Source organism: Schistocerca serialis, unplaced genomic scaffold (assembly GCF_023864345.2).
Source record: "Schistocerca serialis cubense isolate TAMUIC-IGC-003099 unplaced genomic scaffold, iqSchSeri2.2 HiC_scaffold_1420, whole genome shotgun sequence".
NCBI classification, from domain to species: Eukaryota; Metazoa; Arthropoda; class Insecta; order Orthoptera; family Acrididae; genus Schistocerca; species Schistocerca serialis.
Genome location: NW_026047648.1, coordinates 7,608,939 through 7,636,020, shown reverse-complemented (window position 1 = coordinate 7,636,020; position 27,082 = coordinate 7,608,939). Strand labels below are relative to the sequence as shown.

The window sequence follows — 27,082 nt, the reverse complement described above, 5'->3', positions numbered from 1 at the left end:
TTTCAAATGGCCGCCATTTTGTTTCCTATGGTCCAAATAACTTAAGCGAGGTATAACTCCTAAAGTATCTTATACACTTCGCTAACGTCAACTCAATTTTGATTTCAGACGAGCCGGTTGACCTGTGACGTACCGCGTGTGGAGGTCTACATCAAAATTTTGTTTCGTTCCGACGGCACTTCCGCCTTTGCTCTTCTACATTTCTGGTCGAAAAAATTCCAGTTTGTAGAGGAAATACCAATAAACATTTTGACCCAATTTGACATTGATATCTATAACACATCACAAGAAAAAAATTCTCATATATCATGCTTTTTTCGGGCCAAAGATAGTAAACCTCCCCTAATGACACCTAATTGTGCCACACAGGATGTGCATTAGGGAACTGGCACTTCACACACACCAGTGGTTGCCACGTAAAACTGCAGAGGTCGCTGACAGCGGTGTGCGTCAAGTATAAAATATTTACTGGCTGAACACTACATTATTTTTCTTTTTATAAACTTAATATAGATTTTAAAATCCTACAGTACCAAAAATTCTTTTTTACACAACCACTCTTCAGTCCCCGTCGAGTCGAATCGCGCCGAACTCCTGTGCCTTACGTCACTTGGAGGTGCTGCAGTTGCCTGAGCTACGCTGGGTAGTTGTACTGTTACACATAATGTGTCCAGTCCCTAAAAAACTACATGTCTGCATTACAACCCAAAACCAAAAAAATGCAGCAGCCGCCACTCCAAAAATAAATAAATCAACCTGCCAGTCTACAAGAAGACTGATCACCGCCACAGTAATTCGTCGTACTGCGGAGTGAATAAGTGCCGTCATTTGTGCCACGTACATGGCAGGTTGGGTTGGCCTTTAAGTGTCTTTCTTGTAAGCAAATTAGCTGCTGTAAAGTTGGACATATACCTCTTGATCAGTGCAGGGCAGTTTCAGTGCACGGGCTATCGCCTGTATTTGTAGCAGTTAAAGCATGGTATGTAATTGGTTAGACAACGTGTGAAACAGATCCAGGACAAATTTGTATACCTTACACGTATATTAGTGTAGACTGATGATTATCAATCTATTCTGAATTACAAAGTTGCTGTTTCACAGCCATGTCTAAGATTTTGGTATAGTAGTGTGTTAGTTAGACAGGGTTGTAGCCTATCCCCGATGTTGTTCAATCTGTATATTGAGCAAGCAATAAAGGAAGCAAAAGAAAAATTTGGTGTAGGTATTAAAATCCGTGGAGAAGAAATAAAAACTTTGAGGTTCGCCGATGACATTGTAATTTTGTCAGAGACAGCAAAGGACTTGGAAGAGCAGTTGAACGGAATGGATCGTGTCTTGAAAGGAGGATATAAGATGAACATCAACAGAAGCAAAACGAGGATAATGGAATGTAGTCGAATTAAGTCGGGTGATGCTGAGGGAATTAGATTAGGAAATGCGACACTTGAAGTAGTAAAGGAGTTTTGCTATTTGGGGAGCAAAATAACTGATGATGGTCGAAGTAGAGAGGATATAAAATGTAGACTGGCAATGGTGAGGGACGCGTTTCTGAAGAAGACAAGTTTGTCAACATCGAGTATAGATTTAAGTGTCAGCAAGTCGTTTCTGAAAGTGTGTCTATGGAGTGTAGCCATGTATGGAAGTGAAACATGGACGATAAATAGTTTGGACAAGAAGAGAATAGATGCTTTCGAAATGTGGTGCTACAGAAGAATGCTGAAGATTAGATGGGTAGGTCACATAACTAATGAGGAGGTATTGAATAGAATTGGGGAGAAGAGGAGTTTGTGGCATGACTTGACAAGAAGAAGGGATCGGTTGGTAGGACACGTTCTGAGGCATCAAGGGATCACCAATTCAGTATTGGAGGGCAGCGTGGAGGGTAAAAATCATAGAGGGAGACCAAGAGATGAATACACTAAGCAGATTCAGAAGGATGTAGGCTGCAGTAGGTACTGGGAGATGAAGAAGCTTGCACAGGATAGAGTAGCGTGGAGAGTTGCATCAAACCAGTCTCAGGACTGAAGAGCACAATAACAAACAGTTAGTTATATCTAAAAACAAAGATGATGTGACTTACCAAATGAAAGTGCTGGCAGGTCGACAGACACACAAACAAACACAAACGTACACACAAAAAATTCAAGCTTTCGCAACAAACTGTTGCCTCATCAGGAAAGAGGGAAGGAGAGGGGAAGACGAAAGGAAGTGGGTTTTAGAGGAGAGGGTAAGGAGCCATTCCAATCCCGGGAGCGGAAAGACTTACCTTAGGGGGAAAAAAGGACAGGTATACACTCGCACACACGCACATATCCATCCACACATACAGACACAAGCAGACAAATATGTCTGCTTGTGTCTGTATGTGTGGATGGATATGTGCGTGTGTGCGAGTGTATACCTGTCCTTTTTTCCCCCTAAGGTAAGTCTTTCCGCTCCCGGGATTGGAATGACTCCTTACCCTCTCCTCTAAAACCCACTTCCTTTCGTCTTCCCCTCTCCTTCCCTCTTTCCTGATGAGGCAACAGTTTGTTGCGAAAGCTTGAATTTTTTGTGTGTATGTTTGTGTTTGTTTGTGTGTCTGTCGACCTGCCAGCACTTTCATTTGGTAAGTCACATCATCTTTGTTTTTAGATATATATTTCCTACGTGGAATGTTTCCCTCTATTATAACCAAACAGTTAGTTAGTTAGTTATGTGTTCCATTGATCAATCTCACGGTAACTGTGTGGAATGTGTCAATGTGTAAGAAAGGCACGCATAAATCAAGGTTTTTTTTTTAAACTTAAAGATTTTATTACCTACCATATTCCCTTAAATGGCACAAAATGCATATGTTATACCTATAGATTTATTTATTCCTATTCAAGAATTCATCTGTTGTATAGAAGGAGTTGTCAAGGAGATGTGATTTCAGTTTATTTTTGAAACTATTACTGCTGTGTGTCAGACATTTTACTTCACATGGTAATTTATTAAAAATTTGTACAGCAGCGTATTTTACCCCTTTCTGTGCCAAAAATAGGTCAAGTAGAGGATAGTGTAAGCCTTTCTTTCTTATAATCATGAATGTCACTGTTGTTTTTAAACTGGTCCGTGTTGTTGCGGACAAATTTCATTACTGAGTAAATGTACTGTGAGGCTGTTGTAAGATTGTCTAACATTTTAAACATGTGCCTACAAGATGTGCAACTATGAGGCCAGCACGTTATTCTAACCACTTTCTTTTGAGTTGTGGATACTTTTTGCCTGAGTGTTGAGTTACCTCGAACTATTATTTTGTGTGACATCAGAGAGTGAAAGTCTGCAAAGTATGTTAGCTGGCTAATTTCGATATCTTCAAAATTAGCAATTATTCTGATTGCAAAAGTTGCTGAACTTGGTCACTTTAGGAGATCCAAAATATGAATTTTCCAATTAAGATTCTCATCTATATGTACACCCGAAAACTTAGTTGCTCTGCCCTGGCCACTGACTTCTGTTGATGTGTTACATTTATTGTAGTCTATTAGAAAATTGGATTACTGTGTCTTTTCAAAGTTCAGAGCAAGCCCATTCGCAGAAAACCAATCAATAACTGTTCCAAAGACATTATTTGTATCATTTTCTATTGGAGTCTCTTTTACTGGATTAATAATGATGCTTGTCTCATCAGCAAACAGTGTCATTTTAGGTTCTTGTTTGAGATAAGAAGGGAGGTCATTCACATATATCAAGAACGGAAGGGGACCCATGATTGAACTGTGTGGAACACCTAAAGTAATTTCACCCCAGCTAGATGAAGTGGGAAACATCCTTAACTCACTAAAACCATATAAAGAAACTTTTTGCTTCCTATTCCATAGATATGACTTAAACCACTCATATGCTGTTCCATTTGTACTGTAGAATTTTAATTTCTCTGACATAATGTCATGGTTCACACAATCAAATGCTTTGCATAAGTCACAGAAAATTCCTGTTGATGACATTTTACTATTTAAAGACTCTATTATGTGCAGTAAAACTGTATATTGCTGTTTCAGTAGAACAGCGTTTTTTAGATCCAAACTGTGATTTACTAAGTATCCCATTACTGGTGAGATGGCTGACCACTCTTGAATACATTACTTTCGTGACGTTTTTTGAAAATGCTGTACACAAGGACACTGGCCAGTAATTATTTACATCTGTGGTGTCCCATTTTTTGTAGAGAGACTTGACAACGGCATATTTTAACCTGTCTGGGAAAATACCTTGAGTCAGTGATGCATTACATATGTGGCTCAGAACATCACCTGTGACTGCTCCACATTATTTTAATATCTTGTTAGAGATGTCATCTACTCCAACAGAACATTTATTTATCAAAGATTTGTTTAATGAAAATTAATCTGACAAGGATTTCTCAAAACTGACTCTTCCATGGACTGCTTGGCTTTTTCTTTTGAACTATTCTCACCAATTTTTTCATGTACACTTAAGAAATGGTTGTTAACTACATTAACTACTTGCGTACTGTTGGTTAAGATGGTCTCATTCTCTTTAATAGTAATACTACCTACCACAGTAGTTACTTTTCCTGTGTCTCTTCTAACAACGTTTCTTATTGATTTGATTTTATTGCCCGAGTTGTTAATTTCATCTGTAATATACATTTTTATTTTATTTTCTGACAACTTTTCTCAGTATGTTACAATAGTTATTATAGTGTAAAATTACTTTTGAGTCTTTACTAGTTCTTGCTGACTCATACAATTTTCTTTTTCTTTCTGAAATCACTGTAACACCTGTAGTAATGCAAGGTTTCAAACTGTTTAAGTAATTTTTCTGGGCTAACAATGTTCAAAAAGAGGTATAAATTTGTGAAGAAATATGTTGCATTTATCATTAGCTTTTGGTTCATTATGTACATCTCCCCAATTAAACTTTTTCTGAAGTGCCCTATTGATACCGTGTTGACCAGCCTTACACTTTTACTTAATGCTTTCTGAACTGTGCACACTGCTAGGTTCTGTAAGTTAATCAATTGTGCATCATGGTCTGATAATCCATTATCACGGGGAAAGCATGTGCTAGTTTTACATCCTCTTATGGTACAAATACATTATCTATTAGAGTGCTACTATCTTGAGCTATAAGTGTAAGGAAGTAGATCACTAATATGAAACTTCCTGGCAAATTAAAACTGTGTGCCGGACCGAGACTCGAACTCGGGACCTTTGCCTTTCGTGGGCAAGTGCTCTACCAACTGAGCTACCCAAGCACGACTCGAGCCCGGTCCTCACAGCTTTACTTCTGCCAGTACCTCGTCTCCTACCTTCCAAACTTTACATAAGAACTAGCACTCCTGAAACAAAGGATACTACGGAGACATGGCTTAGCGTTTACCCGCGAAAGGCACTTACCCGCGAAAGGCAAAGGTCCGGAGTTCGAGTCTCGGTCCGGCCCACAGTTTTAATGTGCCTCGAAGTTTCATATCAGCACACACTCTGCTGCAGAGTGAAAATCTCATTCTGGAAGTTGATCACTGATTCGAAGTTATATGTCATTAATAACATTTCTAATTCACTTTTCCTTTCAGAATTGTTTAGAAAGTTAGCATTGAAATCACCACAGATTAATAACTACTTCTTTTTGTCTCACAGACAGCGTAGTAGGGGGTGAAACTTATTTATGAATAGCTCCCAATCTCCTAATGGGGACCTGTACCTCTTGCTAATATCAACACTATATTATCTATCTGTAGTTCACACGCACAAACATCAAAGTGCTGATCGACACAAAATTTGCTTACTTCTACAGTTTTGCACTTGTACCCTTGTTTTGTGTAAAGGGCAACTCCTCCTTTACCCATGCTACATCTGCAAGTATAAGATGCTAAATTATACCCGTTTATACTGACATTTTCCATCCCCACAATTACATGGTGTTCAGACAGACAAAGTATAGCAATCTCATTCTTATTTTTGAGATCGTCTAAACAAACTAACAGCTCATCTACTTTATTTTTTATTCCCCTGATATTTTGATGAAGTAAATTGATACTGTCTCTATTTAGTGTTCATGAACTTCTTTTATTCTATTTTTCTTGAATGTGGTCTGTCTGGACTTCGGCTTTTGCTTTAACCTTAAAAAGCTGTCTTACTGGTCCCATAAACCAGAAGGATGATCCCTTGTGCGACGGTGGCCCCGCTTACATTATTTGCTAATAGAGAAGCTAATTTATCTTTCCCCTTCCTATTTAGGTGCAGGCCATGTGTAATGTACTGCCACCTACCAATAGCCTCGACTGGAACAGTGCTTAACTATATCTTGGATTCATTGACAGGCTGTTTCCTGCTAACTCCCATAGCCTACCTGATCTTCTGTCTCAAAGTCTGCGCATAGCTGACCTAAGTTTTCTGTCGCATAGCTAAGACTCGCTCTTGGTTTCACAAAACTTGTGACCTGGTACCCTGCACCTAACTTCTCCTGAAGCTGCTGGCCTACACACCTTCCATGACTGCTGCCTAGGAGCAGAATTCTTCTATTCCTATCCTGATTTGAATCTGACCTGTCTTTTTATTCTTTAAGCTAATATTCTGCTTCAAACTACATTCAACTACATCTGGATGAGGCCCTTCCTCCACTACTTCAGATAGCAAGCCAAACTGATTTACTAACTGAATTTCTAAAGTTTTTTCAACAGTTTCCCTTTTTTGCCCTTTGCTTGCTGCCTTTTCCCAGCGCCCTGTCTCTTCGTTGTCCCGTAGCCTACATAATTCCAAATTGTATTTTCTAATTCAGCCTTAAGGACACAAATTTTTGCCTCCTGTTCAGCAATTTTTCTGTCCTTTCTACATAACCTACACTGCCACGGAAGAGCCTCATTATGTACCCCTGCTTCCTCACCACTACATTTGCCCAATGAAACCGTAACCTACAGTCTTCACAGAACACCCCCTCCTTCAGATTTCTGCGGCAACCACCACATTTGTTGCACAGGGTTTGATAAAAAAAAAAAAATTATGCAAAATTTACACAGAAGTGGAGAACAACGTGGCACAAGGGCTCTGAAGTTTCACAGCCTGTACTAATATGTAACTAAACACTGTTGTTGTTGTTGTTGTTGTTGTGGTCTTCAGTCCTGAGACTGGTTTGATGCAGCCCTCCATGCTACTCTATCCTGTGCAAGCTTCTTCATCTCCCAGTACCTACTGCAGCCTACATCCTTCTGAATCTGCTTAGTGTATTCATCTCTTGGTCTCCCTCTATGATTTTTACCCTCCACGCTGCTCTCCATTACTAAACGGGTGATCCCTTGATGCCTCAGAACATGTCGAAAGCTTCTATTCTCTTCTTGTCCAAACTATTTATCGTCCATGTTTCACTTCCATACATGGCTACACTCCATACAAATACTTTCAGACTAAACACTAATGTAAACAAACTTTCAAACTTACTTTTGAAAGTTTTAATCATCTACCTCAATTCTATATGACAGACACGAATTAATTTAGCTTTGAACCACTAAGACTAAGAAAGATAATGTGACTTACCAAACGAAAGTGCTGGCAGTTCGATAGACACACAAACACACACAAACATACACACAAAATTCTAGCTTTTGTAACCAACTGTTGCCTCGTCAAGAAAGAGGGAAAGATGAAAGGATGTGGGTTTTAAGGGAGAGGGTAAGGAGTCATTCCAATCCCAGGAGCGGAAAGACTTAGGGGGAAAAAAGGACAGGTATACACTCGCACACACACACATATCCATCCACACATACACAGACACAAGCAGACATATTCAAAGACAGAGATGTCAGTCGAGGCGGAAGTGCAGAGGCAAAGATGTTGTCGAATGACAGGTGAGGTATGAGCGGCGGCAACTTGAAATTAGCGAAGATTGAGGCCTGGCGGGTAACGGGAAGAGAGGATGTATTGAAGAGCAAGTTCCCATCTCCAGAGTTCAGATAGGTTGGTGTTAGTGGGAAGTATCCAGATAACCCGGACGGTGTAACACTGTGCCAAGATGTGCTGGCTGTGCACCGAGGCATGTTTAGCCACAGGGTGATCCGACACGGACACAGGGAGACAGTGTTTGTCGGTAATGAGGATCACCCTGTGGCTAAACATGCCTCGGTGCACGGCCAGCACATCTCGGCACTTCCTCTTCTTAAGACATGTTAAAAAACATATAACCCTGTAGCATTAATGTAAACGTGACATTACTGAAACACAATACAAGATTGACTCTTCTCTACTAACACTATTGAGGCTAACATAATTCGTCAGCTGGTTGGAAGTGACTGTACACAAATGGAAAAACACTGCTGAGTATTGATAAGATTTCAGAATGAAGCAAAGACTGGCAACCAGCTTTAAATATTCAGAAATGCAAAACTGCTCACTTCATGAAAACTGCTGCCCTGTGACTACGCTATCAAAGAGACACAGTTGGCACCAGTCAACAGCACACGTGTTTTGTAAACGGTCTCCTCGCAGGCCGATCGGATGGCCTCAGTATTCCACCAGTGAACCAATGTATGCCACCAGCGTTCCCTCTGGCTAATCGGATGTGACGGTTTTACTTCATATCCCCACAAATTCTTATACAGATATCTCGGTATTTGTGTGAGTTACACGATTCCGGTCGTGACTCGTCGATGTTGTCGGCATAGAATTCTATTTTTTTTTCCTTTTGTGAAGTGCAAAGTTTCACATTTGTAAATATTCGAAGAAAGTTGACAGTCTTTTCACCACCTTGTACATTTATTGAGATGAGATGGAACATTTGTGCATGTTTTTCATCTGTACTTCATTATAGGTAACCACATCATTTGTAATGAGTCTGAGGTTGCTATTCAATTGATCCGCGGGCTCATTAATGTACAATATGAACAGCGAGGGTCCTGACACACACTTCCCCGGCGCATTACAGGAGTTACTTCTCCTGTCGATGACTCCCCGTGTAAGATAATGCACTGCATTCTTCGTGCCAAGAAATCGTCAATCTAGTCACAAAATTAGAATGATATACTTGTCTACATGAAAGACAGGTAAAGACAGTTCAGGCTGCAGTATGTTTGTTAGTAGCATTGCAATACGTATCCACTGCTCGACTCCGTTTGGAGAAGACATTAATTTTTGCATTGCAGTTTTCAGAGTGTGATTTTTTGTATTGTGTGGTTCTTTACAGCAAAGTAATATCTTTTGCAGGATCCTGTATGCATCAAAATTGAACCGGAACACGATCAATGTGCAGCTACACTTCCAGTCCCAGAAGCGACAAAAATTAAGGTATGCACCAAATTCCTGTTACTGCTTCTGTCATGAACCCGCCCTACTGTGCAGGAAAAGCTATCTCCATGTGGACACCGTTATGGTGTGGCTAATGGCTGTATAGTACTTTAGTAGAGCTGGCCATGATGTCTCCTTTGTTGATGCTGCCGAGTCTGCATTGTCCGTGTGGCTTCTCGTTGTCTAGGCGATGATTCCTTTGCTGCTCTGGGTCCAAGAAATTGTGCGGGTTTTTTAATTATCACTGGACTATCGAAAAATGATGCAGTATTCCACGGTTTCTTTGTATCAAAAACACATTTATTGCCAAAACTAGATACACAACTACACTCAACCGCGGCCAACACTCAAGTGGCCGAAAACCCATTGTAGACCAAAGTTCATGGTCATAAGCTACAAAGAACATACAATTCCAATATCGATTATTGATCGCAACACCTAACTTAGTACAATCTTAAGCAAAAGCTTTTTTAACAAGACTTTAGTGTATAATATAACAAAATGATGTCTATTTGTCAGTTCCATTAAACTTCCTGGCGCGGAGAGAGAAAGAATGTGAAGTGATTTTCACACCACTCTGTTCACATCATTGGTTCCTTAGTGCCTCTCCTCACATATGAAATACTTGCCCTCATTCTAAAACTGCAGTGCCAGATTACATATGTGCGGCATCTCGACTGTGCCTTTGCCTGTCACCAAATCGTTCTCCAGTTCCTGCATTTCATTCGTGTGGCTGTGCAAGAAATTAACCTGTAAAATGTATCTTACTCAAAGACCTACACACCCAAGAGAAGAATAGCCTATTCGTCCTCTCACTTTTTGTCCACTTTTACTCGCAAATAAATGTATTTTGTTGAAGTTTTTAATCTGGAGTGTGCATGGGAGTGTGTCTGTCTACCAGTCTGAAGACTTGTAGTCTACAGCTGTCTGTGATGGTCTCTCTCCATCTCTATGGTTGTGGTCTACTTGTGCAACCTTTATCCCACACACTTCCCCCCCCCCCCTCCCCCTTTCCCTGATTAAAGTGACTGTTTGTTGATGTTTCAAGATGTGTTGTACCAGGATGTGCCATAATACACACATCAAAAAAAGTTTTGCATCACCCCAGTTCCCAGAACTCCTTAAGATAGACGTTGACCGTGGATATTGTATCACAGACACAGTCCCTTTGACTGTTCAGAGATGTCACCAAACCTGTCCGAAGACGTAAACAACCGTGCATGAGCAGCGCCTATTAGACTGAGGGAGTCCGACAGCCGATCAGTTCCAGTCATTCCACGAAGAAGGAGGTACACGGTTCGTGTTGTCTGTAGGTAAACAGTGCCTAGACGGTCAATACGCGGTTCGATCGTGTCCGCACTATTACTTTGTGTCAGGAAGGGCTCTGAAGATGGGAAGTGTCCAGGTGTCTCGGAGTGAACCAAAGCGATGTTGTTCGAACACGGAGGAGATACAGAGAGACAGGAACTGTCGATGATATGCCTCGCTCAGGCTGCCCGAGGGCTACTACTGCAGTGGATGACCGCTACCTACGGATTATAACTCGGAGGAACCCTGACAGCAACGCCACCATGTTGAATAATGCTTTTGGTGCAGCCACAGGACGTCGTGTTTCGACTCAAACTGTGCGCAGTAGGCTGCACGATGCGCAACTTCACTCCCGACGTCCGTGGTGGGGTCCATCTTTGCAACCACGACGCCCTGCAGCGCGGTACAGATGGGTCCGACAACATGCCGAATGGACCGCTCAGGATTGGCATCACGTTCTCTTCACCGGTGAGTGTCGCACATGCCTTCAACCAGACAATCGTCGGAGATGTGTCTGGAGGCAGTCCGGTCAGGCTGAACGCCTTAGACACACTGTCCAGCGAATGCAGCAAGGTGGAGGTTCCCTGCTGTTTCGGGGTGGCATTATGTGGGGCCGACGTACGCCGCTGGTGGTCACGGAAGGCGCCGTAACGGCTGTACGGTACGTGAATGCCGTCCTGCGACCGATACTGCAACCGTATCCGCAGCACATTGGTGAGGCATTCGTCTTCATGGACGACAATACGCGCCCATCGTGCACATATTGTGAAACTTCAGGATAATGACATCGCTTGACTAGCCAGCGTGTTCTCTAGACATGAACCTTATCGAACATGCCTCAGATAGATTGAAAAAGGCTGTTTATGGACTACGTGACCCACCAATCACTCTGAGGAATCTAAGCCGAGTCGTCGTTGAGTAGTGGGACAATCTGGACCAACAGCACCTTGATGAAGGTGTGGATAGTATGCCACGACGAATACAGGCATGCATCAATGCAAGAGGACGTGCTACTGGATATTAGAGCTACCGGTGTGTACAGCAGTCTGAACTGCCATCTCTGAAGGTCTCGCTGTATGGTGGTGCAATAAAAGCAATAAAAAGGGCGGAAATGATGTTTATGTTGATCTCTGTTCCAATTTTCTGTACAGGTTCCGAAACTGAGATGATGCAAAACTTGTTTTTGACGTGTGTAATTCTGCCTCCCGGTGCACGATAGAAGTTATTTCATCCGTCGATGACTCCACGTGGAAGATAACGTGCTGCATTCTTCCTGACAAGAAATTGTTAATCTGATCACAAAATCTGAATGATATATGTGTCAACATGAAAGGGGGTTAAAGACATTTCAGCCTGCAGTATAATGATAGTCTACACCTCCTCATAAGCTATACAATCTACCCATCCAATCTTCTGTTACACCGCATTTTAAAAGCTTCTGTTCTCTTCTACTCTGAACTCTTTATCGTCAGGGTTTCACTGCTGTAGAAGGCTGGAATTCAGACAAAGAGTTCCTAATTTTTAAATTTATATTAGACATTAATAAATTCCTCTTCTACTCGAATGCATATCTCCTCAGTGTCAGACTGCATTACACTTCGTATATCCTCTCTACTGTAGACGTTATCAGTTACTTTCCTGCCCAAGTAGGAAAGTTACTCATCTGTAATCTCAGCATCGACTTATTAAATTCGACTGCATTCCACTACCCTCGTCTTACTTTTACATTTAATCGCTTTTCGAGATACTGTCCATTGCGTTCGACTGCTCTTCCAACTATTTAACTCTTTTGCCATTGTAGGCAGAATTACAGTGCCAGTAAACCTTAAGCTGTTTATTTCTTCTTGCTGAAAATTGGCCCTCTTCCAGATTTCTCCTTGGTTCTCTCTCTCTCTTCCACACCTTGCTCATGTACAGGTAACACTGAAGATGGGGTACAACCGTGACTCACTCCCTTCTCAAATATAGATTCCCTTTCATGTGCTTTGGACATTATTGTTATTATTATCATCACTGTATACTGTCCATGTATTATACATGTTGTAATGTTGACTCAATAAAGATATTGGTTAGATGTAAGAGATGGTTTGAAGATGCAAATTGTGCTATGTAAAGTATGAGGGTTGTTTTTCAAGTAAGGGCCGTGGGCGCGTATAGTCCCGTAGTTCGCGCGGATGCTGCAACAAGCCACTGCGCCACTTGCCGGCATCCTTCCCATTCGCACTGATGCAAGTTGCAGCTCCGTAGCTGACGTGTACGCATCGCTGTGCTACTTTATAATGTTTACGATTATTGAATCGCCCGCCGCGTCGGTCAGTGATACGTTTTTTGACCGCGAGAAGCCTATCAGCTGCAGAAATTCGTCGTCAGTTAACAGAAGTTTATGGCTGGAATGCATTGAGTGAAGGTAAAGTGCGTCAATGGGTTAGAGAGTTTAAAAATGGCCGTCAAAACGTCCGTGACGAAGAACGCTCGGGCCGGCCCGCTGTGATCACAGATGATTTGGTGGCTGCAGTCGAAACAAAGATTCGTGACAAAAGATTGACAATTTCCACTCTTTCTTTGGAATTTCCACAAGTTTCGAGATCGTTTTTGTACAAAGTTGTGTCTGAAAACCTAAACTTTAAGAAACTGTGTTCTCGGTGGATACCCAGACTCCTCACAGAGGACCACAAAGGGAAGAGATTTGCCACTTCATTGGACTTTTTGATTCGTTACGAGGAAGGAAGGGATGACATGTCGAGTCAAATTGTCACTGGAGATGAAACACGGGTATCCCATATCACTCCCGAAAGCAAGCGACTGTCGACGGAATGGCGACACACGCCCTCACCCGTCAAGGTCAAAGCCAAACAGACGCTGTCAAAGCGCAAGATTACGGCAGCTGTGCGCGGTGTTTTGCTAGTGGACTTTATGCCACGAGGAACGACAATCAACTCAGTTGCCTACTGTGCAACTCTAAAGAAGCTCCGCAGAGCAATTCAAAACAAAAGGCGCGGCACGCTGACAAAAGGAGTTTTGCTGCTGCACGATAACGCTAGGCCTCACACCTCTCAAAAGACTCGGGATTTGATCGATTCTTTTGGCTGCGAAGTTTTGGACCGTGCACCACACAGCCCCGACCTTGCTTATTGCGATTTTCACCTTTTCCGGTACCTGAAACACCATCTTGGCAGCCAGCGCTTCAATGACGACGATGAAGTGAAAGCGGCCGTGAACTCTTGGCTGTCGGAGCAGGCGGCCCAATTCTTTCAAGAGGGAATTAAAAACTTAGTTGTACGGTATGACAAGTGGTTAAATAAACAAGGCAACTATGTAGAAAAATAGGTAAAAGTGTGTAGAATCAGAAAATAAAAGTTTTTTTACAAAAGTATTTGTATCTTTTTTTTTTTTAAAAAAAAAAGGCCCTTACTTAAAAGAAAACAACCCTCGTAAATGCATAAATACCTAAATAATAAATGGCTTGTGTTGCAGATATTTCATTTGGAAGGTTTGAAGAGGGAATGGATTGAAGACAATGTGAAGAAATGTGGCTGGGATGAAGCTCAGGTCGGTCTTCGCGCTGTCGAGAGTTACCTGGGTGTTTAGTCTCCCCTCGGTTTAATACAGAATTTCACGGATTCTGTTACAGGTGTGTGAAAAAACAGCTCCAGAGACAGATGGGGTTAAGTTACACGTGTTTGAGAAAGCAGCTGCAGAGAAAGATGTGGTTCACGTCAAAAGAGGGCCGTGTAAGCTGTGCATATCAGAGGTAGGCTAGTGGGGAACCTTGTGTTTCCAAGTATTTTCTTGCTGCTATTGTTGCTATTATTATTTCCTTCACTTTCTCAGACGTTAAGTCCGGTTAAAAATGGAGTGACGCGGACCTTGATCAAGCGTCACTTCCTTTTAACTGTACGGCATGTGTTATATTGCATTTAGGAACTTTCGGGTAATTGAACATGTATCAATAATTACGGATTTCTGTAGTTGTATATATCAGTTTGGGTGTAGCTGTATTGCATTGATGTACTGGTGGATATTGTGTGGTATGACTCCTGTAGTTGAAAGTATAATTGGTATGATGTCAACTTTATCCTGATGCCACATGTCCTTGACTTACTCAGCCAGTTGGATGTATTTTTCAATTCTTTCTCCTGTTTTCTTCTGTATATTTGTTGTATTGGGCATGGATATTTGAATTAGTTGTGTTAATTTCTTATTTTTATTGGTGAGTATGATGTCAGGTTTGTTATGTGGTGTTGTTTTATCTGTTATAATGGTTCTGTTCCAGTATAATTTGTATTCATCATTCTCCAGTACATTTTGTGGTGTGTACTTGTATGTGGGAACGTGTTGTTTTAAAAGTTTATGTTGTAAGGCAAGCTGTTGATGTATTATTTTTGCGACATTGTCATGTCTTCTGGGGTATTCTGTATTTGCTAGTATTGTACATCCGCTTGTGATGTGATCTACTGTTTCTATTTGTTGTTTACAAAGTCTGCATTTATCCGTTGTGGTATTGGGATCTTTAATAATATGCTTGCTGTAATACCTGGTGTTTATTGTTTGATCCTGTATTGCAATCATGAATCCTTCTGTCTCACTGTATATATTGCCTTTACTTAGCCATGTGTTGGATGCGTCTTGATCGATGTGTGGCTGTGTTAGATGATACGGGTGCTTGCCATGTAGTGTTTTCATTTTCCAATTTACTTTCTTCATGTCTGTTGATGTTATGTGATCTAAAGGGTTGTAGAAGTGGTTATGAAATTGCAGTGGTGTAGCCGATGTATTTATATGAGTGATTACCTTGTGTATTTTGCTAGTTTCTGCTTGTTCTAGAAAGAATTTTCTTAAATTGTCTACCTGTCCATAATGTAGGTTTTTTATGTCGATAAATCCCCTTCCTGCTTCCTTTCTGCTTAATGTGAATCTTTCTGTTGCTGAATGTATGGGATGTATTCTATATTTGTGGCATTGTGATCGTGTAAGTGTATTGAGTGCTTCTAGGTCTGTGTTACTCCATTTCACTACTCCAAATGAGCAGGTCAATATTGGTATAGCATAAGTATTTATAGCTTTTGTCTTGTTTCTTGCTGTCAATTCTGTTTTCAGTATTTTTGTTAGTCTTTGTCTATATTTTTCTTTTAGTTCTTCTGTAATATTTGTATTATCTATTCCTATTTTTTGTCTGTATCCTAGATATTTATAGGTATCTGTTTTTTCCATCGCTTCTATGTAGTCGCTGTGGTTATCCAATATGTAATCTTCTTGTTTAGTGTGTTTTCCCTTGACTATGCTATTTTTCTTACATTTGTCTGTTCCAAAAGCCATATTTATATCATTGCTGAATCCTTCTGTTATCTTTAGTAATTGGTTGAGTTGTTGATTTGTTGCTGCCAGTAGTTTTAGATCATCCATGTATAGCAAATGTGTGATTTTGTGTGGGTATGTTCCAGTAATATTGTATCCATAATTTGTATTATTTAGCATGTTGGATAGTGGGTTCAGAGCAAGGCAGAACCAGAAAGGACTTAATGAGTCTCCTTGGTATATTCCACGCTTAATCTGTATTGGCTGTGATGTGATATTATTTGAATTTGTTTGGATATTAAGTGTGGTTTTCCAATTTTTCATTACTATGTTTAGGAACTGTATCAATTTAGGATCTACTTTGTATACTTCCAATATTTGTAGTAACCATGAGTGGGGTACACTATCAAAAGCTTTTTGGTAATCAATGTATGCGTAGTGTAGCGACCTTTGTTTAGTTTTAGCTTGATATGTCACCTCTGCATCTATTATCAGTTGCTCTTTACATCCTCGTGCTCCTTTGCAACAGTCTTTTTGTTCTTCATTTATAATTTTGTTCTGTGTTGTACGTGTCATTAATTTCTGTTTAATGACTGAAGTTAATATTTTGTATATTGTTGGTAGGCATGTTATGGGGCAATATTTAGCTGGGTTTGCTGTGTCTGCTTGATCTTTAGGTTTCAGATATGTTATTCCGTGTGTAAGTGTATCAGGGAACGTGTATGGGTCTGCAACCTAACTGTTAAATAATTTAGTTAGATGTGAATGTGTTGAGGTGAACTTCTTTAACCAGAAATTTGCTATTTTATCATTTCCAGGGGCTTTCCAATTGTGAGTAGAATTAATTGCTTGGGTGACTTCATGTTGCAAAATTATCACTTCAGGCATTTGTGGTATCATCTTGTATGTGTCTGTTTCTGCTTGTATCCATCATGCATGCCTGTTATGTTGTACCGGGTTTGACCATATGTTGCTCCAGAAGTGTTCCATGTCTGTTATGTTTGGTGGATTGTTTATTTTAATGTGTGTGTTACCTATTGTCTGGTAAAATTTCTTTTAGTTTGTGTTGAATGTTTGGTTTTGTTTCCTTCTATTTTCACTTTTTTTGTATCTTCTGAGTCGTTTGGCTAATGCTTGTAATTTCTGCTTCTTTTCGTCTAATTGCTCTGTCGCTTCTTGTTGTGAGATTTTACCTAACCTTTTTCGTTTTTTTTCCGAGATTTCATTTCTTATAAATTGTGTTAGCTGTCCGATGTCTTTTCTCAGTTTTTCTATTTTGATCTGTAGCCTGTGTTGCCATGCTGGTTTTGTGGGTTTCGTCTGTGTGTTGGTTGGTTCTGATCTCTGCCTAGTGTGTATATTTAGTGTAGTGAGTGCTCCTATATAAACCAGTAGTTGTAACTCTTCCATAGTTGTGTTTTCATTTATTTTGTTGTGTATGATTGTGTTGATAGTTTTTATTGTTGTTTCGACTTGTGGGTTATTTGGTGGTCTATGCAAGAATGGTCTAATGTCTGTATTTGTGTCTTTGTATTCTATATATGTTAGCTGAAATTTTTCTTCTATATCTAACATGTGTGTCACTTCATGTTCTATTTGTGCTTGTTCTGGTGGCTGTCTTAAGATTTCGTTTTCCTCTGATTGTTTAATTGGTGCATGTTGTTCTTTGTTTGTTTGCTCTGGGATGTTTGAGTCCATTACTGTATTTTCTTCTTCTTCTGATTGCACATTATTTTGTTCCAGTATTTGTTGTACTTGTTGTTTGATGTTTTCTAATTCTGACTGGGGTATCCTGTTATTTTTTATTATTACACGGATCTGATCAGCTAGTCGTTGTTCTGTTAAAAATTTTAATTCTGGGTATCTGGTAACAAATGTTGTGTATACTTGTGATCTGTGTCCAGTTGTGTTGGTTCCTAGGTTTGTTGCTTGGTAATAACAGAACATGAGGTGTCGATTAACTTCATCTGACCATCTCATCCTGTCTTTGTTTTCCTTCTAGGGTGGTTGCAGGAAGCATATCCTGCAAAACACCTCTATTTGGATTTAATTCATTTTCCAGTTGGCTAGCAGTGTCGTTACCATTGTGGGCGGGCATAGGGTTCAAGCGTCGTCCCCGACCATGACGGCGCTTGTCCGAGGCTTCTTTAGTTCTGTCCTGAACCAACTAATCACACTAAAAGGGGGGTTAGCCCTATTAGTGGTTTGTTCTTTTCGTCGCCTTTTATGACTGGCAGAACATACCGGAGGCCTATTCTTATTATTGTTATTATTATTATTATTACTACTATGTGCAATTGAAGCCGTATTGGATCACACTAAATGAAAATTGACATCAACATTGTGCACGAATTCTGTGCTTAAAATGACAGTGGCCGTGAAATATTAAAAATTCTAAAATACCGAGGAGCTATCTTGTTGTTTTTGTGATCTCCAGTTCGCCTCTGCGTAACTACTGCAACCTGCCACTTCCCTCCATTATGAAATTCACTCTGTTTGTGTACAAAAATGTAAATAACACACAACAGTCATATAGAAAGGGTAGATTCCTACTCGCCACATAAAGGTGCACTGAGTTGCAGGCAGGCACAGTGAGAAATAATGCTAGAAATACGTCAGCTTTTGGACAGTGTCCTCTTCTAGAAGTAGAAAATCAACCACATACACCCAAGAACATTACACACACACACACAGGCACTAAGGCCACCCCTTCTCGTACGTAGTATGTAGCAATCTGCCGTTTCCATATTATACGGTGTCCCACTCAAACCTCCCTGATTTCAAAGACCGTGGAGAGAAAAACCACAGTAGATATGACAGTGAAAAATGCACCACATTGTAGAGCATCTCATAGGATTTATTCATTTATCATCAATACACCTCTGCATGTGAATCATTTGTAGCACGAAGAATATTGGTATACTCAATTTGTTGCCAAGTTCTTTGTAACCATTTCGTCTGTTATTGTTGCAATCGCATTAGTGATAATATGTCGCAACGTAGGAATATCGCCCACTTTGGTTGCAAACATGCGATCCTTCACGACTCTCCACATGAAGAAATCGAGCGGCGCAATGTCGGCTGAACGTGGTGGCCAGGCAACGGGTCCTCCACGTCCGATTCGACGATTACAAAATTTCCTATCCGGGAACTTGCAAACAGCCGTTGACTAACACGGTGGAGCTCCATGTTGTTGAAAAATGATGTTGGGTTGCAAGTCTTGTATCTGAGGGTACGCAAACTCCTCCAACATTTCCAGATACACTGACCCATTTACTGTTTGTTGCGCAAAGAACTGCCCTATAGTCCCGTCGTGCATTAGCCCGCACCGTACATTAAACTTAGGGCTATCACAAACATGTTCAATGACAACGTGCAGATTTTGCAAACCACAAATCCAAACATTATGCCTATTAACCCTTCCTGACAGATGAAAGGTTGCCTCATCTGAGAATAAACATCTTTCCAGGAAGCTGGCATCCATATCGATACACTGCAGCATATCCGCAGCAAATTGTTGTCGGCGTGGTTTGTCGTTCGGCATCAGATGTTGCAGAATGTGCACTTCGTAAGCGCACACACGAAGATGCTGGTGAACTACACGATGCAATGTTGATGGAGGTACATCAAATTGCTTAGATACTTGACGAATTGACTTTTTTTGGCTTCTGAGAAATCTTTGTATGATGTCGTCCACTGTCTCTTCTGAAACTCCATAATGTGCCCCGCCAGAATGTTTCAGAACACTTCCCGTTGCCAGAAATTCCCTATACCACTCCTTAACTGTTTTCATGTCAGGTGGATCACATTCATACACAGGACTATAATTTCTTTGCACAGTAATCAGCAATTTTGTTTCTTCAAACCACACTACTGCTTGCATGCGCTGCTGTGGAGTTGCCATTTTCACTTCGTGCGACTGTGCTGCACTGTGGTGACGATACTTGGCACTTCTGACGTGGGAGTATAAATTCTTTGAGATGCTCTACAATGTGGTGCCATTTTCATTCTCGCATCTACTGTGGCTTTTCTCTCCTGGGTCCTTTAAATCAGGGGAATTTGAGAGGAACACCCTGTATTGTTATTCCATCCTGGACTCTCCATAACACGTAAGTAGATATGATACATAAAAATATGTATATCATTGAAAATAATCAAATTTTGAAAATATAGTGTAATTGGAGAAATAAAAAATCTGCTCTCCAAGCAGTGGCAGTAGAACACATGTGCTAAGGTACTTAAATTTGAAAGCTCTTGTATCCAGTGGCTCCTTCTGGCAGATGGGTTGAAGAGGAAGGAAGAAGAGTAAATGAAAAGGAGTGGTAGAGTTTAGGGAATTTTTAGAGTTCAGAAAGGCCGTCCAGAACCCCAGGTCAGGGAATACTTACTGGATGGGATGAGAAGGAAAGACTGATTGTAGGAAACAGCACTGGATGAGATTTGAAAACCTGAGGGCTTAAAGGTGGTAGATAGGATATATGCAAACCAGACATTACTGCCAAAACTATATGCACGAGTTAATAAGAGCAGAAATCAAAGTACATTGTATGTGGGGGGGGGGGGGGGGGGAATAGACAGAGCATGTTGTGCAACAGGATATTGTGTGTTGCCAATATACACCCTCTGCCTATGCCCTGCCCATTTGTTGTAGTTTTGATAGCTTGGTGATAGTCGTGATGAAGGTTAAAGGTGGAACTGCATTTACATAACAATTGGTATATGACGTGTTGTTTCACATTTGACTCTCCCTTTGATAGTATACGTTTTGCCACTTACGGGGCTGGTATAGGTGGTGGTAGGGCGGTGGTAGTGCAAGTCTTGCAGTGGGGGTGGTCACAGGGGTAGGAGCTGTGGTGTAGACAGATGGCTGGCACGGGATTCAGAATAAGGCGATGTGAAATTTAAGTGCGAGAATGTGCTTGTAGATTCCAAAAATTTTTACGGGTCATGCTCACCACGAGTCCATATATCAGAGACTTTGTCAATGTATCGAAATCGAACCAGGGGCTGAAGGCTGGAGACCTGGAGCCAAACAATCCTCTCTCTTTGTGTATACGTCGGACTGTTTGTAACGTGCCGGGACATGTCCTTGTTTATGATGCTTCTTTAAGTTCACGTCACAACCAGATGTACCGGTCTTGAAACATTTCCTCACCCAGTAGATAGTGCGCAGTGTTCTCGACCTACCTTGCTTTGCTTATTCAATATTGTCTTCCCGGTAGCTGCGTCCGTCTTGCCTAAACACACTGAAATTAAGAAGCCAGGATCCTAGATTAAGTTTTCCAAAATCAAAAGTCAAGACCGTATTCATTGTTGAACATTTATGTCAACCACTGTCCGATTTATTTGTTATCACTCTCACACACAATATTCGTGTGACCGGGCCTCTTACACTTAATAATTGTCACATTAGGTAGATCAGAAACTTCCAGTCTTTAACAATGTTCACAATTAGAATTACCGAAAAATTAACCAACTTGCCACACTTGCTCCGTGAGAATCTGACCGAGAACTAACTTAGAACTGCACCAGCGCAGACCTTATATAGACGAGCGCTTAAATATTTGACTATTTCTGTTAATTTATTATAGTTATAATTTCCCAGGGTTAAAATGATCCTTTCTAACTGGTTTTGAAGTTAACTATTGGGTTTTATTGTTTAAATAACACGAGTGAGCTGTATCAATTTAAATGTGCGGAACTAACTTATGCATCCGCCGTGGGAATTCCCGACTTATAACCGTGGCAGCCCTCTTGAACAATAATTTTTACATATTCAAATTTACTTAATTCTTGATTAATGCACTTACAAAGTTGAGACTGGAGTCATTTTACATAGAAAAATATATGCAGCAAAAGTATCAAAACACATCTCGGAATTATACAGTAGTTCGGTCACAATTGGCACTGAAAGTCATACAGGCTACAGGTTTCGAGTCTTAATATCTATTTAACTAATAGACTTTAGGTTAATTTAAACACTTTGCTGGAATCAGTAAAATTTAGGCTTTCTTTGGGATGCAGTCTTAAAGCTGAATTTGATCTATTAGCTCACTCAAATTTTACTTAATATGTATTGCACAATATACGTCATTGTTCATAACTTTTAATAGGATGCATTTCCAATAAAACTAATTAGCTCATTACTTTCAGAATAGACATTAGAATGTACTGAAATAATAGATTTTACTAGGGGAGTTTTATTTAAACTATTTCTGAATTCTGTACTATGAGGCTGAAGGCCACAGAATCTGTAGTCTGAATGTGAGTGGTGAAAATGAAAAAAAAAATAAAATAAAATAAAAGTTCCTTGCTTAACTAAGTTACTGAAGGAGTGTGAAACCAAAACAGGATAGCAGTGGGCAACCCTGCTTCGTTACACGTTTTCCAGTGCTCGTTAAAAGTCCTTGCAGTGATCAGGTGAAGAGGGTGCCCACTTGCTATACACAGCTGTCGTGTAGGGTAGTACAGCTGTTGTCATTAGTCTTATGTTGTGGCAAGAAAGAAAATCTGATTGTACTTGCTACAGAAAATGCTGCTGGTAAACCTTGCTCTTCCTGTGATATTTTTTTTTTAAGTCTTGCTGTCAAAACTGACAGAGTACTGACAGTATGGAGGCAGATGCTGAGTAAGTGCTTAAGGAGACCAAACAGAGAAAGTCATCGGTCAACCTGCCCCTCGCCACACCTGCCCACGTCTCCCCTCAGTCTGCCTGTGTATAGAAAAGAGTGAGAAAGTGTTCTAAATGTTTGTGTAGTACATGTTTCCAGTGGAACATGGGAACCGGCCTAGTACTCACCAAAAACCACCTAAAAACTGCATCCAGGCTGGCTCGCACACTGACCCTTCGTCATTAATTTACTGGGCGGGAACGTGGGAGGTTGGGCAATCTAAATGTGGTCGGACATCTGGTCCCACACGCTCTAAATACATGTCAAAAACTTTTCTGCATTGTATAATAGAATAAGAAATCCAGTTCCCTATCATTTTTTTCATTAATGGTCATGTAAATCACATGACCTAACACCTGCCTCATTTCCATTTTATGCTTGTTGCATCGAACCACTACATATCCCCCGCCCCGTAAATTGAACACGATATTTTATACAATCATTATGTAAATTGATATCACATACAATTCTAGCAGTATACACTCCAACAAAGATCTTTGTACTCATTTAGAATAAACTCTGGCTAATCTTTCATATATTCTACTCTCGCTCTATTTTGACATCAACCCCGAATATTCCTATTTGATCTGGTAAGTTTTTCTAATATTTAGGATTCGTTAGGACTCTGTCTCAATTTTTAATTGCAAACTCCAAGTTTTCCGGACACTTGTGTACTTTATTCTAATTCTTTGCACTTCTTTTTTAGTACGCAATGATCTGATTATTTATAATCTTTTTGTAGTCTGGAGGAACTCTGGGCAAAATAAAAGTATTCCTACTGACACTCATAAAACATATTAATGCTAATGAAGTATAGAATTCAAACTTACCAGAATAATTTCTACAAAATTTTGTGGCTTTTGTCACGATACTGCCATTTCCCCTGTAGAAACAGTACCTATACGTCCCATACGAGTTGATCCTATGATTACCCTTTCTCCTTCCGTTTTGGTAGGTACGCCCCATTTTTAATTCCTGTTTTCCTATGGTACAGGTCTCTTGGTGCCCCTGTCTGCACAGTATAGGTCAGCCTTTCTTAGGTCTGCCTATCTGCCCTTTTCATCCAATACATGCTGGGTGCCCCCCCCCCCCCCCCCCCCTCCACCTCTTAACCTTTATGAGTAGGCCTCATGGTTCGTTTCCCTAGTATACATCTTTATGAACACTATAATTAAATGTTTTCTGGTAAAGTTACAAATCTATTTTACACATCAACTCCACTTCTCGATACTTCATTTAGCCCCCGCAGTCCTCCCCTACTTTTTGACTTATACATACTTGATATATTCTATGTCTCTATACACCACTCAATATATAGTATGTTTACTTAGGTTATTAGAGTCCCACTATCCTACAAATCATCAGAATATTTGTTAGACAGACATTGCTTAATAATTATCACAATTAGTTCCTCCCTGACTTACGCTCATTAGTTATGCTCCTTATCAACATGATAGTTTTTTTTTTTTTTTTTTTTTTTTTTTTTCCCCCCAAGTACCTAGACGATGTAGAACCGTCACAATGAATAACAATAAGTGCGTATTTCTCTATGTGCAGTATGGGCTTGATATCAATCACTTGCAGTAGCCTTTGCCTGTCGGCCAAGTAAAGACAAAACTGATCAACTTATATGTCTCTCTAAAGGTGGATAATAGGATAATATAAGAATTCAAGAATAGATTACAGAATACTTTAAGATTTGAAGGGAATTCGGTGCAGGAAAAATAGTACAGAAGAAACACCAAAAATGCCTAGGGATCTGACGGTCGTCGCTCCACCTGTTAAGACAGAATGTTAACGTCCCTGGGAGACAGATGTGACTCCGCCCGGATCCCACGGATCTAACCTTAACCTCACTCGATTACTTACACACCAATACTTCTCGTTAAATTTGGTGTGAAAGTCCCCCTACAACAAAACAATTACCACTTTACTAGGAAACACAACATTAAGTAAAGTTATTCTATTTTCTACCGTCACGGACAAGTTTGAGTTCTTCGCACAAGTCGTCCGTAACCTTGCTAGCATCACTAAGTTCAGAAAAAGCAATTGATGAAATGTTTCCGGAGATTATACTCTCGGTAACTTCCCAATCTTGAATTAGTTCAAATGGTTCTGCCAAACTACATACATTTATAATATCAGAGCTGGATGTATTCTCTTTGAAATTGTGTCCTACATTATCTACTCGTGAACTGACAAGTCGGTACTGACACCTGTAATTTGCAATTGAACAATTGACATTAATCGCACAGGCTGATTTACACTCTCTTTCAAAGCATTCAGTTCCTGTCTTACATTATTGTATTTAACGTTACATACATTTTCACAAGATTCTAACTTTTCATTAAGATCGGGTTCTTTAAAATTTGACGTCGCATTCAACCTCCAAAGTAACTATGCTTTTGCATCAATTACTAGATACTTTGTTCTCGGCGTGTATTTTGACGGGCCGTAAACCTATACTTGTCTTTTGGATAACTGAGTTTTCATTCTGAGCCTTTAATTTAGAATTCATTGTGTTTATTAAGTCTAGGTTTTTCTTTAACATCTCACCTTGAGCATTCAATTTAGAATTTATTGAATTCATCAAGTCTAGGTTTTTCTCGAATTTATTGTCTAATGTTTTATTTGAGGCCACAAAGCGATCGTCTAAATATTTCCTAAAAGCATTAAAAAACTCATTATGGGCTTTGAATTTGGCATCTGGTTCCTTTCTTAAAGAAGCATTTTCAGCATTTGACTCTGTTCTACAGCCATCTAACTTAGCATCTAATCTAGAATGTACTGAGCCTATCTCCTTTGGAATCTGCTCTCTGGGCTTTAATTAAATTCACTAATTCAGACAGGTCTCGCATTTCCCTAGTCACTTTAATAGCTGTGACTCGTTCTGCTAGTTGCTGTTCTTGATCCGTATTTGTTTTACTATTAGCTCTGGTGATCATTAAAAAAAAAATTCACCTCTATGTATAATAACTGTACTAACAGTTTATCATTCAACAGTTCCCTCAACTTTACCAAATAATTATTTTTTTCGGCGTCGGTGGCTGGTTACTGCGTCGGTGTCGGCACGATGTACGTGTGTGAAGAGTGCTTACTATCCACACTCAGTCGAAAGGTTGAGGTATTCTCCCCGGTTTTTTGCCGCTATCACCTTCTCTCGTCTTTTACTGTGGTGCACTCGCGACTTTCTTCCATTGGTTTATTGGACTCGATACAATTACTGGAAACAGTTCTCGTATCTTGTTAGGCCCAGTTGCTATGGCAACTCGTAATATCTTTTTCCCGTTTCTGTCTTAAAATTCCCGTTTTCTTCGGGTCCTATCACTCGGGTCGCCACATTCTAACATTTTTCAGCGACTGAAAATAGTTGTATCTGCTTATTTCTGTAATCTATTGATCACGTATATGAACTGTAGTGTCAACGTACTCGTTGAGTAACGATGTACTAGAACTGCTGTGCTGAACAAAATTCTCTTCTTAGACGTATAAATATCTTCATCGTCTCACTCGTGTCTCGAGCTTTAGAAATAATTAAGTACATTGAGACACAAGAGTTGGTTTAAAAACCGTATGAAAATATGAACGTGCGTCTTCTCCGAGTCCAGGACGTGAAGTTAGTTGAAAGTCTCTAGTCTAAAAAAGAGTCCAATACATGAACGAACATAGAAATCTATATTCAGTTGTTCATTAGTCTTTTTACAATCAACAGAGACACTAAAGAGCACAGAATACTACATAAAGTTTCCTCGTTCTTCTCGACCCGTACACGCAGACTCCGTGGACCGTACGGCAGGTACTCGGCTTCCACCGTTCGGCCCCCGGGTCCGTCTTTTCCTTGTAACAGTTTTTTTCTACCTGCACATACAAATAGACGTGCGCAGTAGCATGTATTCGTTTCTGCCACTCACTTCTAAAATATCGGGTGGTGAAAATGCTGGAAGACAGAGTGGTTCTAGAATTTACTCCGAAATTCTCGAAGCACTACAATTTGACCTAACCATATAGGAAATTCATTGCTGTTCTCAGTGCGTTGTGAAAGTTAGTGCATCTTCCTTACAAAGGGAGGCCACAATGTTTGGAATGCAGATTTACTTCAAACTTTGTACACTCATAGTACTCCATGAGGACAACAAAATGTGTAAGCAGTAGCACGTACTTCTCAAGCGTTATTGAGAAAATCGCAAGATAATTTCGGTCGTCCAATATATGCCTATGCGTGGCCATTTTTAACGTGAAGCGGCGGAAGCCGAGTGGTTAGCGTTCGGGCCCCGTAATCGTGGGATCGCTGGACCGAGTCCCGTTCGTCAGTTTATTTTTTATTTTCGACACGGTAATTTTCTTTACTATTTATTTTGCAATTGATATAATGGGAACAATACGTGTAATCGGATGAACTTGTATTAATTTTACAATGTTATTTGGCAGTCTACAAATTTTTTGTTATCACAAATAATATAATATTCATAACTATCGACTAGTAAACGACCAAATGCATAAAGTGATACTGAAAATGTATGCTTACCCGTGTCTTCAAAATTGTTC

At 40.2% G+C, this 27,082-nt stretch overlaps 1 protein-coding gene across 1 annotated transcript in view; it reads left to right on the top strand.

Annotated features, from left to right (window-relative positions):
- Window positions 1–27,082, top strand: part of LOC126443026 (GDNF-inducible zinc finger protein 1-like) — a 115,818-nt gene that overhangs the window by 51,966 nt on the left and 36,770 nt on the right. Inside the window, exons 5-7 of the mRNA XM_050090873.1 lie at window positions 9,183–9,263; window positions 14,046–14,120; window positions 14,203–14,322. Coding sequence (XP_049946830.1) covers window positions 9,183–9,263; window positions 14,046–14,120; window positions 14,203–14,322 — 276 coding nt within the window. The remainder of the gene's footprint in view (window positions 1–9,182; window positions 9,264–14,045; window positions 14,121–14,202; window positions 14,323–27,082) is intronic.